At 37.8% G+C, this 15,497-nt stretch overlaps 1 protein-coding gene across 5 annotated transcripts in view; it reads left to right on the top strand.

Moving 5' to 3' along the window:
• Positions 1 to 15,497, top strand: part of TASP1 (taspase 1) — a 312,933-nt gene that overhangs the window by 256,672 nt on the left and 40,764 nt on the right. Inside the window, exon 14 of one of the 5 annotated variants that reach the window (XM_047745118.1) lies at positions 9,836 to 11,334. The exons of the other annotated variants lie outside the window; for them this stretch is intronic. Within the exon in view, the coding sequence (XP_047601074.1) occupies positions 9,836 to 9,889 (54 nt within the window). The 3' untranslated portion in view covers positions 9,890 to 11,334. Of the gene's footprint in view, positions 1 to 9,835; positions 11,335 to 15,497 lie in introns of those variants that run through there. 5 annotated transcript variants of the gene reach the window in all.

Genomic DNA, 15,497 nt, shown 5'->3' on the forward strand with positions numbered 1-15,497 from the left:
GAGCTTGCTTCTCCCTATGCCTGCTGCTCCCCCTGCATATGCACACATGCTCTCTCTCTTCTGACAAATAAATAAAATCTTGGGAAAAAAAAAAAGATACTATTTAAAAAAAAAAGAAAGAAAATTTTCTGTGTGGGTTTGGTTTCAGTTTCATGGTTATATAAATGGTCAAAAGTCATCAAGCTTTACTTAACATCTCTACATTTTGTCATATCTGAATCAAACCTCTATTTTTTAAAAGTCTAAGGAAAGGTATTAGCAGACCTGTCTTTAAGTAGCTGTGTGGTGAAATGATAAAGAGACTGGGCTGTGGAGTTATCCAGACTTGGATTTTGATCCTGTACCCTTGCTTGTTTATAACCTGGAACAGGTTGCAACTCTGACCCTTGGTTTCCTCATATTTTTTAAAGATTTTATTTATTTATATGTTAGAGAGAGAGAGAGAACACAAGCAGGAGAGCAGCGGGCAGAGGAAGAAACAGACTCCCCACTGAACAAGGAGCCTGACGGGGCACTCAGTCCCAGGATCCTGGGATCATGACTCAAGCCGAAGGCAGATGCTTAACTGACTGAGCTATCCACATGTCCCACTTTCCTCATATTTAAAGTGAGAATGCTAGTGATGCTGTCTAGCATCCTAAAAATTAATTGAATAATATAGCTGGGGTGCATATATATAATAGAGCTACATGAATGATGATGATGGGGGTGGTGGTAGGAGGAGGTGGTGCTAGTTGATGTTGTAGCAACTTTCTCAGGGCCTTCACACTGCATAGCTCCAAAGCCTTCTTTGCGCTGTAATTCTGCTCCCAAAGGTGCCATTTACATCATCTATGACAAGAGCAGTAACTCCTAGATTTTCATCCTGTGTCTCTGGTGGAGATGGTGGCCATTACTCCGTTTGACAAAATGTAACTCTAACTCATTGATAGAAGCCAACTGACAAGTGAATTCAGAAATCCCAGAGAAACAAGAAAATTGTTTGAAGTTACAGGAACACATATGCGCGCGTGCACGCACACACACACACACACACACACCCTCCAGCCCTGCAGTTCAGGCTATTTTGACACTAATGCCCTTTCAAAAAGCTATCTGACTAGAGGTCTGCCAGTTTGATAACATCACAAGCTTCAGTTTTTTTTATTTATTCTAAGATTTGCCTGCAGTTTCTCTGTTCATCTAACTGAATAATTTTTCTTTTAAAAGAGGGAAAGATGTTGCTGTTAGCTACTGTTGAATTTCTCTTTTGTGACCCTTGAACATGCAGGTAGCCTTTTTAGATTCTACTGAACACTAGACTGTGAAATACCTAAGGGTATATTGTCCATGAACTCCTTAAAAGTGCCCCACCATGGTACCCAGTGAAATTCAGTCACTGGATTTATTGGACCATATGGATTTATTGGACCATATATTAGATTTATGGAGATCACCTAGATACCAGTTGGCCTTAGTCTAAACCAAATTTTAACTGCTTTCGGCACTCTAGTCCTCACCTTGAAGGAGCCTGATAACTAAAGGAACCTGATCCCTGGCAGGAAGCCAACTGCCTCAGGGTGGTAGGTTAGGTACCACCAGTAAGCTGTGTACTAAGAAAACATCCCAGACAGCTAAATTTGCCAGACACACTTACAGAACACAAGGAAAGGTGGGTAATCAGTGATTTTATTTGTACCTTCGAAGCTTGCCCAGAATTTCAAATATAGAAAATTGCATTTCTTTTCCATGCTGTTAGGACTGCCAGGAGGATCCTGTTAGGTCTCTTTAGAAAGTCCTTTAGACAAACAGGAGAAGACTGTCTAAAACTGAATGTGTGAAAAACAAACCAAGACAGAGGTCTCCTCAGCCTCAAATTTATTTCTAAGAGCAATCGGTAATTTTATTTTTGCCTAATAAACTTATGCCATCAGTTCTTCCAAATGATTCATTGACATTGCTCCTAAGCAATAAAAAGAATAAACAAGAGAGAATTCACCATGTTGGCAAGAGCGTAAATCTTCTGAGGCATTAACCATATTTATCCACATAAATCTCATTTTAATCATGGTGTAGGGTTAGATCTTTGCAAAGATAAATATGTCTATCACCTGGACATAACAACACTGGATGTTAGTTGAGGTGAAGTGAATAAACCTTTTTGTTGTTGTTGTTTCTATTGTTGTTGTTGTTGTTGTTGTTGTTATAGCAACATGAAAAAGAATGAAACATTACTTTCTCTGCATCTACATACTTACCTAGTCATCAGTCTACATATTGCAAATCACTCATGAGTTGAACATTAGAGTGTTATCTTGTTACCTTTTAGTACCACATTTTAGGTAACTTTGTACCTTCCCAAGGCAGACTGTTTGCCCACAGGACAGGTAACCATGGCATGTAACTGAGACAAGTGTCCTTGAGAATGATTACCCTCATTACCCACAGTGAGAGAGTAATGGTTATAGAATGCTATTTTCTTTCTTTTGGTTGTAAAGTGCAGGACAAATGAAGAAAGGAAACTTTTTTTGTTTTTTGAAAATTTTTATATTTTTAATTGCAGTATAGTTGTGTGATATTAAATTAGTTTTAAGTTTACAATACAGTGACTCAACAATTATGTATAGTATGAAATGGGTACCATAAGTGTATTACAGTATTATTGACTATACTCTGTACTTTTCATCCCCATGACATTTATTTTGTAAGTGGAAATTTGTACCTCTTAATTCTCTTCACCCATTTTCCCCTCCCCCCAACCCCTTCCTTTTTGGCAACCACCGGCTTGTATATTTGAAGATTTATCTATTTGAGAGAGTGATAGTGAGAGACTCTGAAGCAGACTCCATGCTGAGCACAGAGCCTGACATGGGGCTGTCCCATGACTGCAAGATCATGACTTGAGCTGAAACCGAGAGTCAGACGCTTAACTGAGTGAGCCATCCAGGCACCCTGAGTTCTTTATATATTTTGGATATTAACTCATTATTGTATATATCATTTGCAAATATTCTCTCCTATTCCGTAGGTTGCCTTTTTGTCTTGTTGATAGTTTCCTTCACTGTGCTAAAAGGTTTTTAGTTTGATGTCAGGTCTCAATTGTTTATTTTGATTTTGTTTCCCTTGCTTGAGGAGACACATCAGAAAAATATTGCTAAGCTTGATGTCTAAGAGATTACTGCCTATGTTTTCTTTTAGGAGTTTTATGGTTTCAGGCCTTACTCCACTTTGAGTTTGTTTTTAGTATGGTGCAAGAAAGTGGCCCATATTCATTCTTTTGCATGCAACTGTTTAGTTTTCCCAGCACCATTTATTGAAGAAACTGTCTTTTCTCCACTGTATTCTTGCCTCCTTTTTCATAGACTAATTGACCCTATATGTATATACTTATTTCTGGGATCTCAAGTTTGTTCCATTGATCATGTGTCTGGTTTTTTTTGCCAGGACTATACTGTTTTGATTATCATAGTCTTGTAATAAATCTTGAAATCTTGGATTACAATACCTCCAGTTTTGTTCTTTCTTAAGGTTGGTTTGGTTTTTTGGGGTCTTTTGTGGTTCCATACAATTTTAGGATTTTTTTGCTCTAGTTCTATGAAAAACACTCTTGGTACTTTGATAGGGAGTGCATTGAATCTGTAGATTGCTTTGGGTAGTATGGACATTTTAACAATATTAATTCTTTCCATCAATGAGCATGGTATATCTTTCCATTTATTTCTGTTACCTTTGATTTCTTTCATTGGTGTCTTATAGTTTTCAGAGTATAGCTCTCTCATTATTCTTTTTATTAAAAAAACTTTTTTTATTTGAGTATACTTGACACACAATGTTATAATAGTTCCAGGTGTATACCATAGCAATTTAGTTTATACATTATGCTATACTCCCCACAAGTGTAGTTTTCATCTGTCATGATACAAGGCTATTAGAACATTGTTGCCAAATTTGACAATGGCTATTTTAACCACAGGGAAGTTTTTCAGTGTTATCACTTTACTACAAAATCTTTCACTTCTTTGGTTAAATTAATTCCTGGTTTTTTAATCTCTTTAATTCAATTGTAAATGGGGTTGTTTTATTTCCCTTTCTACCACTTTGTTATTAGTGTATGGAAAAGCAAAAGATGTCTGTATATTCATTTTGTATCCTGAAACTTCACTCAATTCATTTATTAGATCTAATAGTTTTTTGTTAGAGTCTTTAGGATTTTCTCTATATAGTATCATGTCATCTGGAAATAGTGACAGGTTTGCTTCTTCCTTACCAATGTGGATGCCTTTCATTTCTTTTTTCTTGTCTGATTGCTATGACTAGGAATTCCTGTATTATGTTGAATAAAAGTGGTGGGAGTCACATCCTTGTCTCATTCATGATCTTAGGGGAAAAGCTTTCAGCTTTTCACTATTGAGTATGATGTTAGCTATGGATTTGTCATGTATGGCCTTTATTATGTTAAGGTATGTTCCTTCTGTATCCAATTTGTTGAGAATTTTTTATCAGGAATGGATGTTGAATTTTGTCAAATGCTTTTTCTGCATCTATTGAGATGATCATATAATTTTTATCCTTCATTTTGTTGATGCAATGTTTCACATCGATTGATTTGTATATACTGAACCATCCTTGCATCCCTGGAATAAATCCCACATGATTTTAATGACTATTTTTGAATTTGGTTTGCTAATATTTTGTTGAGGATTTTTATATCTATGTTCATCAGGGATATTGGCCTATAATTTTCTTTTTTTGTGGTGTCTTTGTCTGTTTTTGGTATAGAAGTAAAACTGGACTCAGAATGAATTTGGAAGCATTCCTTCCTCTTCTATATTTTTGGAATAGTTTGAAAAGAATAGGTATTAACTAAGTCTTATTTAAATGTCTGGTAGAATTCACCTGTGGGGGCGCCTGGGTGGCTCAATGGGTTGAACCTCTGCCTTCGGCTCAGGTCATGATCCCAGGGTCCTGAGATCGAGCCCCGCATTGGACTCTCTGCTCGGCAGGGAGCCTGCTTCCCCCCTCTCTCTCTGCCTCCCTCTCTGCCTACTTGTTGTGATCTCTGTCTGTTAAATAAATAAATAAAATATTAAAAAAAAAAAATTCGCCTGTGAAGCCATCTTGTCTTGACCTTTCATTTATTGGGAATTTGTGGTTACTGATTCAATTTTGTTACCAGTAATTCATCTGCTCAGATTTTCTGTTTCTTCCTGATTCTGTCCCAGAAGATTGTAAGTCTCTAGGAATTTATCCATTTCTTCTGGGTTGTCCAGTTTTTTGGCATATGGTTTTATATAGTAATCTCTCATAACTTTTTGTATTTGTGTGGTATCACCTATAACTTCTTTTCTGATTTTACTTATTTGATACTTTCTCTTTCTCTTTTTGATGAGTCTGGCTAAAGGTTTATCAATTTTGTTTATCTTTTCAAAGAACCAGCTCTTGTTCTCATTGATCTTTTTCTTTTTTGTCTTTGTTTTATTTATTTCTGCTCTGATCTTTATTAGTTGCCTCTTTTTACTAACTTTGGGCCTCATTTGTTCTTCGTTTTCTAGTTAGTTCCTTTAGGTGTTAGATTGTTTATTTGGGATTTTTCTTGTGTCTTAAGGTATCATTCTTATTTCATGTTAACTTCCCAACTCAGGACAAAGTATTGGTTTCTATGATTATAAATATTCAGTATCACCCACTGATTTTATAAGAACTTTAATTACATTATTTTTATTAAATTGGTTAGTGACAGGAGCTGGATCTACCAAGCATATAGTATAGGGGAGGTGCTAATGACCACCCAAGATTTAGCATGTGTAGGCTTTCCATAGTTACATTCAGGGTAGAACTTTGAGCCCAGACTGTTGTTTGGACACATTTTTGTCCCCAGTCTCTCCTTTCCAGATTTGAGATCAAAAGCTGGATTCATCAACAGATTAGCTTTTTTAAAAAATTGAAAACTTTCACATAAAAAGTTAACACAAAATACAAATTTTACAGACAGAACATTTTTTGTACATGATTTAAACATTTTAACTTTTACATAAAAATATGTTTTTTTTTTCCTTCTAATTTGTTTTATCCTCTGAGAGCAGATTTGGCAACACTGGTAGCCACCATATTGGTGGGGCCTTCCCTTCCACTTTGACAGTCCTACACCTGGCCTTCTTCACTCACAGGTGTTTGAGATTGATCCATGTTGTAGATTTTGAATCCTAAGCAAAGTCTATCTGCTAGAATACATTTTCATTTTGGTACCATACATTCAAAAATATAGTTTCCATCTTTTTAAAAACCTTCATCTGGGGGTGTCCAATCTGTCTAATCCTAGGGTTAAAATTATTTTATGATAGTTGCAATGTATGACTTTTATGTCCTATAAGTAAAGCAGTGCTATAAATTGGTGAAAACTTAATATTTTAGTAATAACTAATGAGACATTTGGATATGGTTGAGCTATTCTTCTGTTTACATTCCTTTCAAATACTTCTGGATGCAGTAAGTGGTAGGTACTGATGACTGACTTTTATATTCTTGAGCTGTCATCACTGTACTATACATGTTTGGACTATACTGTCTGCTGTAGTGTTGAAGGGGTAAAAAGGAACTTAATTTAGGATGAAGATTATATTAACAATTTGCCATTAGGAGATGCTCAAAGTACTTAGAAACAGCTTTTTCTTCACTTGAAATAGAAAATTAATATTGTTTTAAATGTCTCTCCTATATAACAGATGAAAAACCAATTAACCCACTGATTTCTTCCATTGATAGTTCTTACAGGTATTATGGTAAAATTTTGAATAGTTAGAACTGCCAACTACAGTACTCCATTAGAAATGCTTAAAGAATAAAAATGGAAGATCTTGGCAAAACAAGCTTTTAATAGGCAGTTAGTAATAAGCCCCAATAATACCTTAATAAGAGCATACTTCCATCCAAATTTCTACACATTTCCAATGCCATATGGTTAGATAGGAAGACCTAGTCTTTAATATGGTCTTTAATATGATGACCTCTTAGATACAATAAGTTCCTGAGTCTAGCATTTTAGTTTATGGGTTTTTTTTTTCAGTGTTTTTGTTCAGTAACCATATTTGGTTTAAAAAAAAAAAAGAAATAACTACAATTTAAAAGATCTTCACCAGCAAAGATGACAAAAATACATTTTTTCTTAACCTCTGTTAACCAGTCTTAGAGCTACTCAAAGATTTATTGTAGTGACTAACAATGATTCACTAGGAAGGAAGCCCTAATTCTTTGGCTTCTAGATTTTAGCTATTTATAAAACTCAGTTTAACTAGGAAAAGAGTTTTAATTAAACAGAGTAACTCATCTTTTAAAAAGAAGTAATTTGTTTATTACTAAACAAATAGTATGGAGTACCTTTTATATTCAGGCACTTCCCTGGGGACATTAAGAATAAACAAAGAAACCAAGAATCCCTGTGCTTTTGGGCTTACATTAATGGGAGAAATAATAAACAAGATAAGTAAAGCATATACTATATTTGTGATAAGTGCTAAAAAGAGACATGAAGCTGGGAGGGGTTTTAGGAAGTACGAAGGTTCTGATGTTAGGTGGGTCTCACTGAGGAGGTGACAGTTGAGTGAAGTCTTGGAAGATTTATGGGAGCAAGGCAAGAACATTCCAGGCATAGAGAACAGTAAGTGCAAAGACTCTTAACTGGGAGTATTCCTTGTATGTTAGAAGGTCAGTGAGAATGGTCAGTTAGTGGGTCAGTATATGCAGTGGGGGACCAGATTGTGTAAGCTCATATTCGTCATTGTTAAGATTTGGGCTTCTTCTCTGAGATGGGAGCCATTGGAAACTCACTAGCATCATGTCACTCACTAACCCATTTGTGACATAATCTGACTTTATAAGAGGTGACTCCAGCTATGAAGGGGAGACAGAGTGAAAGGTTGTTGCTACTCATGTAAGTGATGATAATGATTTGGCTGAAGTGTTAGCTGTGCAGATGGTGAGAATCAGTTGCTTCTTTGTGTGTTTTAAGATAGAACCAATGGGTTTTGCTGATGGACTGCTAATGGATGAGGGGAATAGAGAAGACAATGATGACTCCTAAGAGTTTGGCCTGAACAGTTGGAAGAGTAAAGTTGCTTTTTACTAGGCTTCAGAGGAATGAGGGGAAGTAGAAAGAGCTCAATTGGGATATGTCCATATTGAGATGCCCTCAGATAGTTGGATATATATGTCAGGAGAGAGGACTAAGCTAGAGCTGTGTACTTGGGAATCTCAGCATATAAATGCTTTTTAAAACTAAAAGGCTGAGTGAGATCACCAAGTGAGTTAACACAGACAAGAGAAAAGAGTCCTGAGGATCACTCATGTTTATAAATTTGGGAAATGAGGAGCCACCAAAGAAAACTGTGAAATGGCCTAGAGGTTGGAGAACAACACGAATGTGCTGTTTTAGAAACCAAGGAAGGAAAGTATTTCAAGGAGAGGAGGGTGACCAACTTTATCAGATGCAGTAGTCTTGTACCATGGAATTGGGTCTGAGGACAGACCATTAGATTTATTAGCACTGGAAGGCATTGCTTACTTACCTTGATATGAGCTGTTTCACTGGAGTGGCTGAAGCAAAAGCCTGATTGTAGAGCATTTACAGAGAGAACAGAAGGGACTCAAAAAATTTGAGATAATAAGTACAGACAAGTCTTTTGAAGAACTTTACTGTAAATGGAAGTAAAGAAGTGAAATGGTAACTGGAGGAGGAGTAGGTCTGGAGAGTTATTATTCTTTCCTCTTTCTCCAGTGTAACCAGATGTTACACTTTATGTCCAAAACATTTCACAGATACATTTCTATAAAATGAGCAGAAAAAAAGTTGTCCCAACTATTGAGCCGTGAGGTTCCCTAACATTTAGTGGATGGTGAGGTGAGAAAGAACCAGCAAAAGTAGCTGAGGTTTCAGCATTAAAGTGAAGTAAGGGCACACTCTTTTTAGTAGTTTGAGTGTGGCTGGAATTAAAGGAAGGAGTTAATACTTGGGATGAGCTGGTGTTAAGAGTCACACACAATTCTTTATTGAAATGTAGGGGAGGAAAATTTTGTCTCTGTCCTTCTAGGTTCTTTTGGCCGGTCTGTTAATTAAATTGACATAAAACAGATTAACAGGAGAAAAGCAAATTTAATTATGTACATATAGGAATCCCATTAAAAAAACATTGAGGGGCACCTGGGTGTCTCGGTGGGTTAAAGCCTCTGCCTTCGGTTCAAGTCATGATCCCAGAGACCTGGGATGGAGCCCCGCATCAGGCTCTCTGCTCAGCGGGGAGCCTGCTTCCCTTCCTCTCTCTCTGCCTGCCTCTCTGCCTACTTGTGATCTCTGTCTGTCAAATAAATAAAATCTTTAAAAACAAACAAACAAACAAACATTGAGACACAAGGACAAGTGAGTCAGTTAAGGCTTGTATGCCATCCTGAGCTAAGAAATGGAACAGGGGCCTGGGAATTCCAAGGGGAGGAGGGTAATTCACAATATTCTTACTGTGAGCCAATGTTTGGTAATTAAGATGTTTGCCTTTCCCTACAGATAGGCCTTCCAGATACAAAATTATCCCCAGTAATGGCTCTCTTTCTGGCCAGGCCTCCTATCTAAGTTCTTTTAGGTGGTTAATGTTTTCAAAATTTTCTTGATTCTGTTGGGTCTCAGTTACCAGATCAAAATAATCCACATGCAGAAGTGGCATGTTTTGGGGTCATGTATTTTGCTCCCTCTTAGAAGGATGTCTGAACCATTAAGTGTTCACATGCCTATCTTGCTCTTTTAGAGTAGACTGGGTTGAACGATAAGTTTGTACCATTTCCCTGACATTTAACTGTGCTCCTTTTTTTTCAGAGAGCATCTCACAGGATGCAGCAGGAGTTCAGCTTGGGAAATACTTCTGTCTAGGTCTTAATGCCTTAGCAGTTAGTTCTTTGGCATTACATAGGTCAGATCAATAAGAAGTCAGGAAGCAGATGGTTTTGACAAGGAGAACTTTCTTCAAAGGGTTTGTTGGTGGTTTTCATTTGTACCCCTCCCAAATTCCTCACTGACAGATCGACTGATATTCTCAGGAAATAGTCCATTACACAAATACTAGTTTCACTCTTTATAATAGTTTAAACATTAGTCTTTCATTTTGTTTCAAATACAAGATGCTCTTTTCAAGCAATGGTAAAATCTGTGTTACCTGGCAGCTTACCAAGTGGAAGACTGTAACTGACATTTTGGATTTTTACCCAGTATAAATCATCAGGATGTTGAGACTTCCCTACCAGGTTCTCTAAGAGGCCACTGGGTTGTTTTTACCAAGGATTTGGTGGCCCAGAGCAACCCCCTACAGAACTGCAGGTAAACCCTTTCCACTGGGCCTGCAGAACTCAGCTAGTTCCTCTCCTCTTAGCTCAGCACCTCATGCCACCATTAGCCCCTCAGAGAAGAAATATCTGAGACACCACATTATTTGCCTAAGGTCACACAGCTACAAAGAGGTGGAACTAAGATTCAGGCATGACAATCTGAACTCGAGAACCCAGCTTCTAACCATTTACTCGTCTGGAGAAGCCTAAGCTGAAGATAGATATTTGGGAGTCTCAGCGTATGAATGCTTTTTTAAAACTCTAAAACCAGTTGAGATCCTCAAGGGAGTGAATACAGATAGAAGAAAGGAGGCCTGATTCCTGGGGAACTCCCACATATATAAGTTGGTGACAGGAGGAGGAACCTGCAAGGGAGACTGAAAAGTTGTGGACATAGAGTTTGAGGAGACCCAGGTGAATATGGTTTCCTAAAGCCAAGAGAAAAAGGTGTTCCAAGGAGAAGAGAGTGATCCAGCCAGATGCCATTGCTGGGTCCTGTGTGGACATTACAGTTATTTCATTCATTCCTTTTGAGCAGTGCTAGGAAGTAGAGTGGGGGACACAGTCACACCTTCCAGAATGAATCTAAAACAGTAATAAAAGGACATGGATTAATTTACATATTGTATTGCTGCATTAAACACTAACTAAATCACCATACTACATAATTAAGAAGATGCAGGAAAATAATGGGAAGAAAAAAAAACCAGCCCCACCCCTGAGTGAATCCTTCTGGAATGCTGCAAGCTACCCCCACATTCACTGCTGTTAACATTTTGGTATATTTCCTTCTGTTTTTGCAGCTGTGATTTTTTTTTTTTTACATACAATTGTGATTATGTAGAATACATGAAATCACATATATTGGTTTATTCTTTTAGGGGTGCCTGGGTGGCTCAGTGGATTAAAGCCTCTGCCTTCGGCTCAGGTCATGATCTCAGGGTCCTGGGATCAAGCCCCGCATCGGGCTCTCTGCTCAGCGGGGAGCCTGCTTCCTCCTCTCTCTCTCCCTACCTGTCTCTCTGCCTACTTGTGATTTCTGTCAAATAAATAAAGTCTTTAAAAAAAAACAATTTTTAGCATAAAAGCAGTACATGTTACTCTTAAAACATTTGAAAAAGAGTAAAGACATTTTTAAAAATCGGAGTAGAAGGTATAAAAGACCTCTACAGCCTGAGTATGTATGCATTAACATTGTGGTATCAGATGTGTAGTTACATTTAGTCTGCATGACTTATCCATGGACCTTTCTTCCTGCCTGCCAACCTACTTATCCAAGAGGTAGTCTAGGAACAGGTTTTGCTCTGCGGAGATGGGGATGGGGTGAAAATCTAGCCTCCTAGGCCCCAACCTCAGATATTCTGATGTGTAGTGGGTCTCAGTAGTTGGTCATAAAACTACCCTCTAAGAACACCCCTCAGCATTAGGCTGGGTCTAAGGAGAAGGTGATACAAAGTCCCAGAACCAATTGGGATTTTAATTAGTTTTTAGAGGAGCTATTTAAAAATCTATAACCTAAGTTTTAGGAAAATTTAGATGTGGGTTGTTTTAGAAAACACTTATTCAAACATTTAGAGTGGCTTTCTAGTACAAAACTATGTAGAATGTTAGAATCAGAAAGAATCCTGAATATAATTGAATTAAATTTTTCATCTTTACCGACGAACAGGCTGAAGCCCAGAGAGCCAGTAACCTCTCAGTCCTGACACTATCTAGTTTATCAGCAGCAAAATTAAGGCTCAGACCCAGTTCTCTGAATTCCAGAATCATCCTGAAACTTGTTGGTAAAATTTATGGCAATAACTTTTCTGTGCAAGCTGTATTTCATCCTGGGACACGACATAGTCATAAGCCTCCTGCAGTGAGAGGTGTGTCTCTTAACAGAGCTAGATTTAGAATCCTTATGGCAAGGTTGTGTGGGAGTAAAAGAACCCTAAATTTGGAGTCCATAGGCTTTCATTCAAGTCTCAGTTTTTCCACTTCATCCGTGACCATAAGCAAACCACATAACCATTCTGAGCCTTGCTTTTTTCCACCTGAAATACAGGTATAGTATACATCTTTCTACCTGGCATAGTATTTTGAGGATGCAAAAGCACTGTGAAAATTAAAGTATTATGCAAATATAGGGGCTTGGTATTTTTATTAAGATGTTATAAGGAACTAGGTTCACAAAGAACTAGTTTCTGTATCCTACAAAGACATAATTGCCTTCAGAGCAAGATCCATGTGTGTTTCATTCTTCTGTTTCCTTGTAATAAGTGCAGAATAAATATTTGCTAAATCATGGAGAGCTTTTATCACCTTTAGCAAAATGGAATGCTCATGATAATTCTCTATGTGAGTGATGTTGTAATAGGTACTGTGAGACCTGCCATGTTTATGTGGATGCCTTCACAGGGCTTTTAAGTTAAAAATAGGAGGGTAATCTTGTCCGATATTGCCTGTGAAGTGTGGTGCCCTCTGCATGGTAAAAGAAGTAACAAAAGTTGCCTTGAGACTGGAACAACATGCTGTTCTCATCAGACAGCATTTTAAGGTATGATATTTATATGTGAGAACAATAGACATTTTCCCTCTTTGTAGCCTTGTCTCCGTACACAATGCAGTTTACTATAATGCTGTCTTTGTGTTTTGTCCACATTCACCATTGGATCGTTTATGGTATCCTTGTTTTAAATGTGGAACACTAGGTAGGGTGACATACAGTAAAATGACTAACATATGGCATTCATTCCTCATTCTGTTGATATTTCTGATTTGTTAGGTTAAACTTAGGAATCTTGAAATTGCTCTGGCCTATTTATTACTTTTAGTGAAAGACAATGATGGAATAGAAGTAAAACACTCATTTTTTGATTCATTAGCAATGTATACACAAGCTAAATGAAGTCAGCACCAAAGAATGTTAAAATTTGGGGGGCAGCTCTGGAGATAATCTAACCCCAAAGCCCTCATTTTATAACTCAAGAGACTTCACTGACTTGCCCACTATCACAGAGACTTAGGAAGTGAGCAGCAGATCTTATAACCTGTAGGTAGATTGGTTTTTGGTTTATAAAACATACACATTATTCTGGACGGTGTTAAACAGGTTCATGTGACACCGTCAACTGTTTGAGGACATCTGCTTTCAGGATGAAGTCTAAAGACCAAACTATTTTTAGTGCAGTAAACTACATTCCAAGGTTTAATGCCACACACAAAGAATGCTCAGAATATACTTATTCACAAGTTGTATCTCCTTGAAAGACAGCTCTTGAAAGCAGTGGGCAGGGAACTTCTGGGAAAAGGTTGGGGGTGGTGGTGTCTCCTGACTCACTCATTAAGGGGGAGAAATGCCCATAATAGAAACAAAGCAATAAAAGCCAACCAGACACACTTCCCCTGCCCTTCTCCCTGGAATCGGTCATTTAAGGTCTATCACATTTGTGCCAGTAAAAGAAAGCACAGAGTGACTATTATCACATCAGGTAAGAATGTCCTTATGTAAGGACATAAGATATGTTCAGCCAACAGAGCCACCTCACAGTACCAAATTTCCATGCCTTAAGTAGCACAGTGATAAATACAGAAGACAAACCTAGCCTGCAGCTAAATGGGTCTTTATTCTATGAAGTAGACACATTATTCCATAGTATATATATTATTCCATAGTATATATTCCATAGTATGAATTAAGAAAATTCATGTGACACTGTTAGTGGATGGAAAAATATGTGACTGAGGACTCAGCAGTTTGAAAGTAAGGCAGAATTAACTGGAGAAAGGAGAATGGTAGGGAAAAAGAATATTTATCTCTTTAAGTGCACCTGATAATGGAAGATTGAGCAGGAGGCACTGATGTCTCACTAGAGTCCTGCTTTCCAGAAGGGAAAATGCTCATGCAAACAAGGTTGCTCTAGTGCTTTCTATATTCCTCCTCATGCTGACTTCATTAAAATTTTATTAATGTGGCCTGATGTAAGAGACACACAAGGCACACAGCCCTCATTTGACCACCATTTAGGTAGCTGATGTCTGCATCCATCTCTTTCTACAGAAGGAGATGTGTGTTGACGTGTGATGCTGGTGTAAATGAATGAACAGAATCTGTTGGATCATACTGTGTCAGTCTTGGGAAATACGCAGGCTTTTATTTTCAGACTTTTTTTTAAGGTCCACAACTTCAATATCATTTTGACTGTTTCATTTACATAAATATCATTACAAATGTATAACATAAACTATAATCATAAACTAAAATATAAAATTAAGAAATATAGGGGTGCCTGGGTTGCTCAGTGGGTTAAACCTCTGCCTTTGGCTCAGGTCATGATCTCAGGATCGAGCCTTGCATCGGGCTCTCTGCTCAGTGGGAAGCCTGCTTCTCCCTCTCTCTCTGCCTGCCTCTCTGCCTACTTGTGATCTCTGTCTGTCAAATAAATAATAAAATCTTTTTTAAAAAATTAAGAAATATAAGATATCTAATTTGCAGTTTGCTTCTTTTGTTTCCCAAACCTCATTTAAAAAAAAAAAAAGTCCTTTATTTGTTTACCAAATATACTGAACCCCTCTACCATATGCCAGACTATTCTTTTAGGAATGGAGGAAAAAGCAACAAACAAACCTATAAACTCCCTGCCCTCATGGAGTTTATGTCCTAGTGGGGGAGACAAGCAATGAATAAGATAAAGGAGTAAAATAAATGGCTGGTTAGATAGCAGTTAAGGACAAAGGAACCCTTGAGGCAGAGAGGTAGTGAGATTCAGGGCCAGTGGCCAGTGTAAACCTTCCTGAATAGGTGGATTTGGAGTACAGATCTGGTAGGGTTGAACAAGGGAGCCACAGGGACACTGGGTGGAAGAGCTTTCCGGGCAGTGAGAATAGCACCTATAATGGCCTTCAGGCTGGGGTGTGCTGTGTGGTTATGTAACAGCAAGGAGACAAGTGGAGGGAAAGGACTGAAGTGGGGAGAGCAGGAGGAGTTCAGCTCAGAATGGAGATGAGAACATAGGGGGTGTTGTTGGATTTTACTCTATCACTTTAAGATGTGTATCTGTTATGCACTGGTCCTATTATAGACTGAAGTGTGTTCCCACCCCTACCGCCCAAATTCATATCTTGAAGCCTTTTTTTTTTTTTAAAGATTTTATTTATTTATTTGACAGACAGAG

Source organism: Lutra lutra, chromosome 9 (assembly GCF_902655055.1).
Source record: "Lutra lutra chromosome 9, mLutLut1.2, whole genome shotgun sequence".
Classification (NCBI taxonomy): domain Eukaryota; kingdom Metazoa; phylum Chordata; class Mammalia; order Carnivora; family Mustelidae; genus Lutra; species Lutra lutra.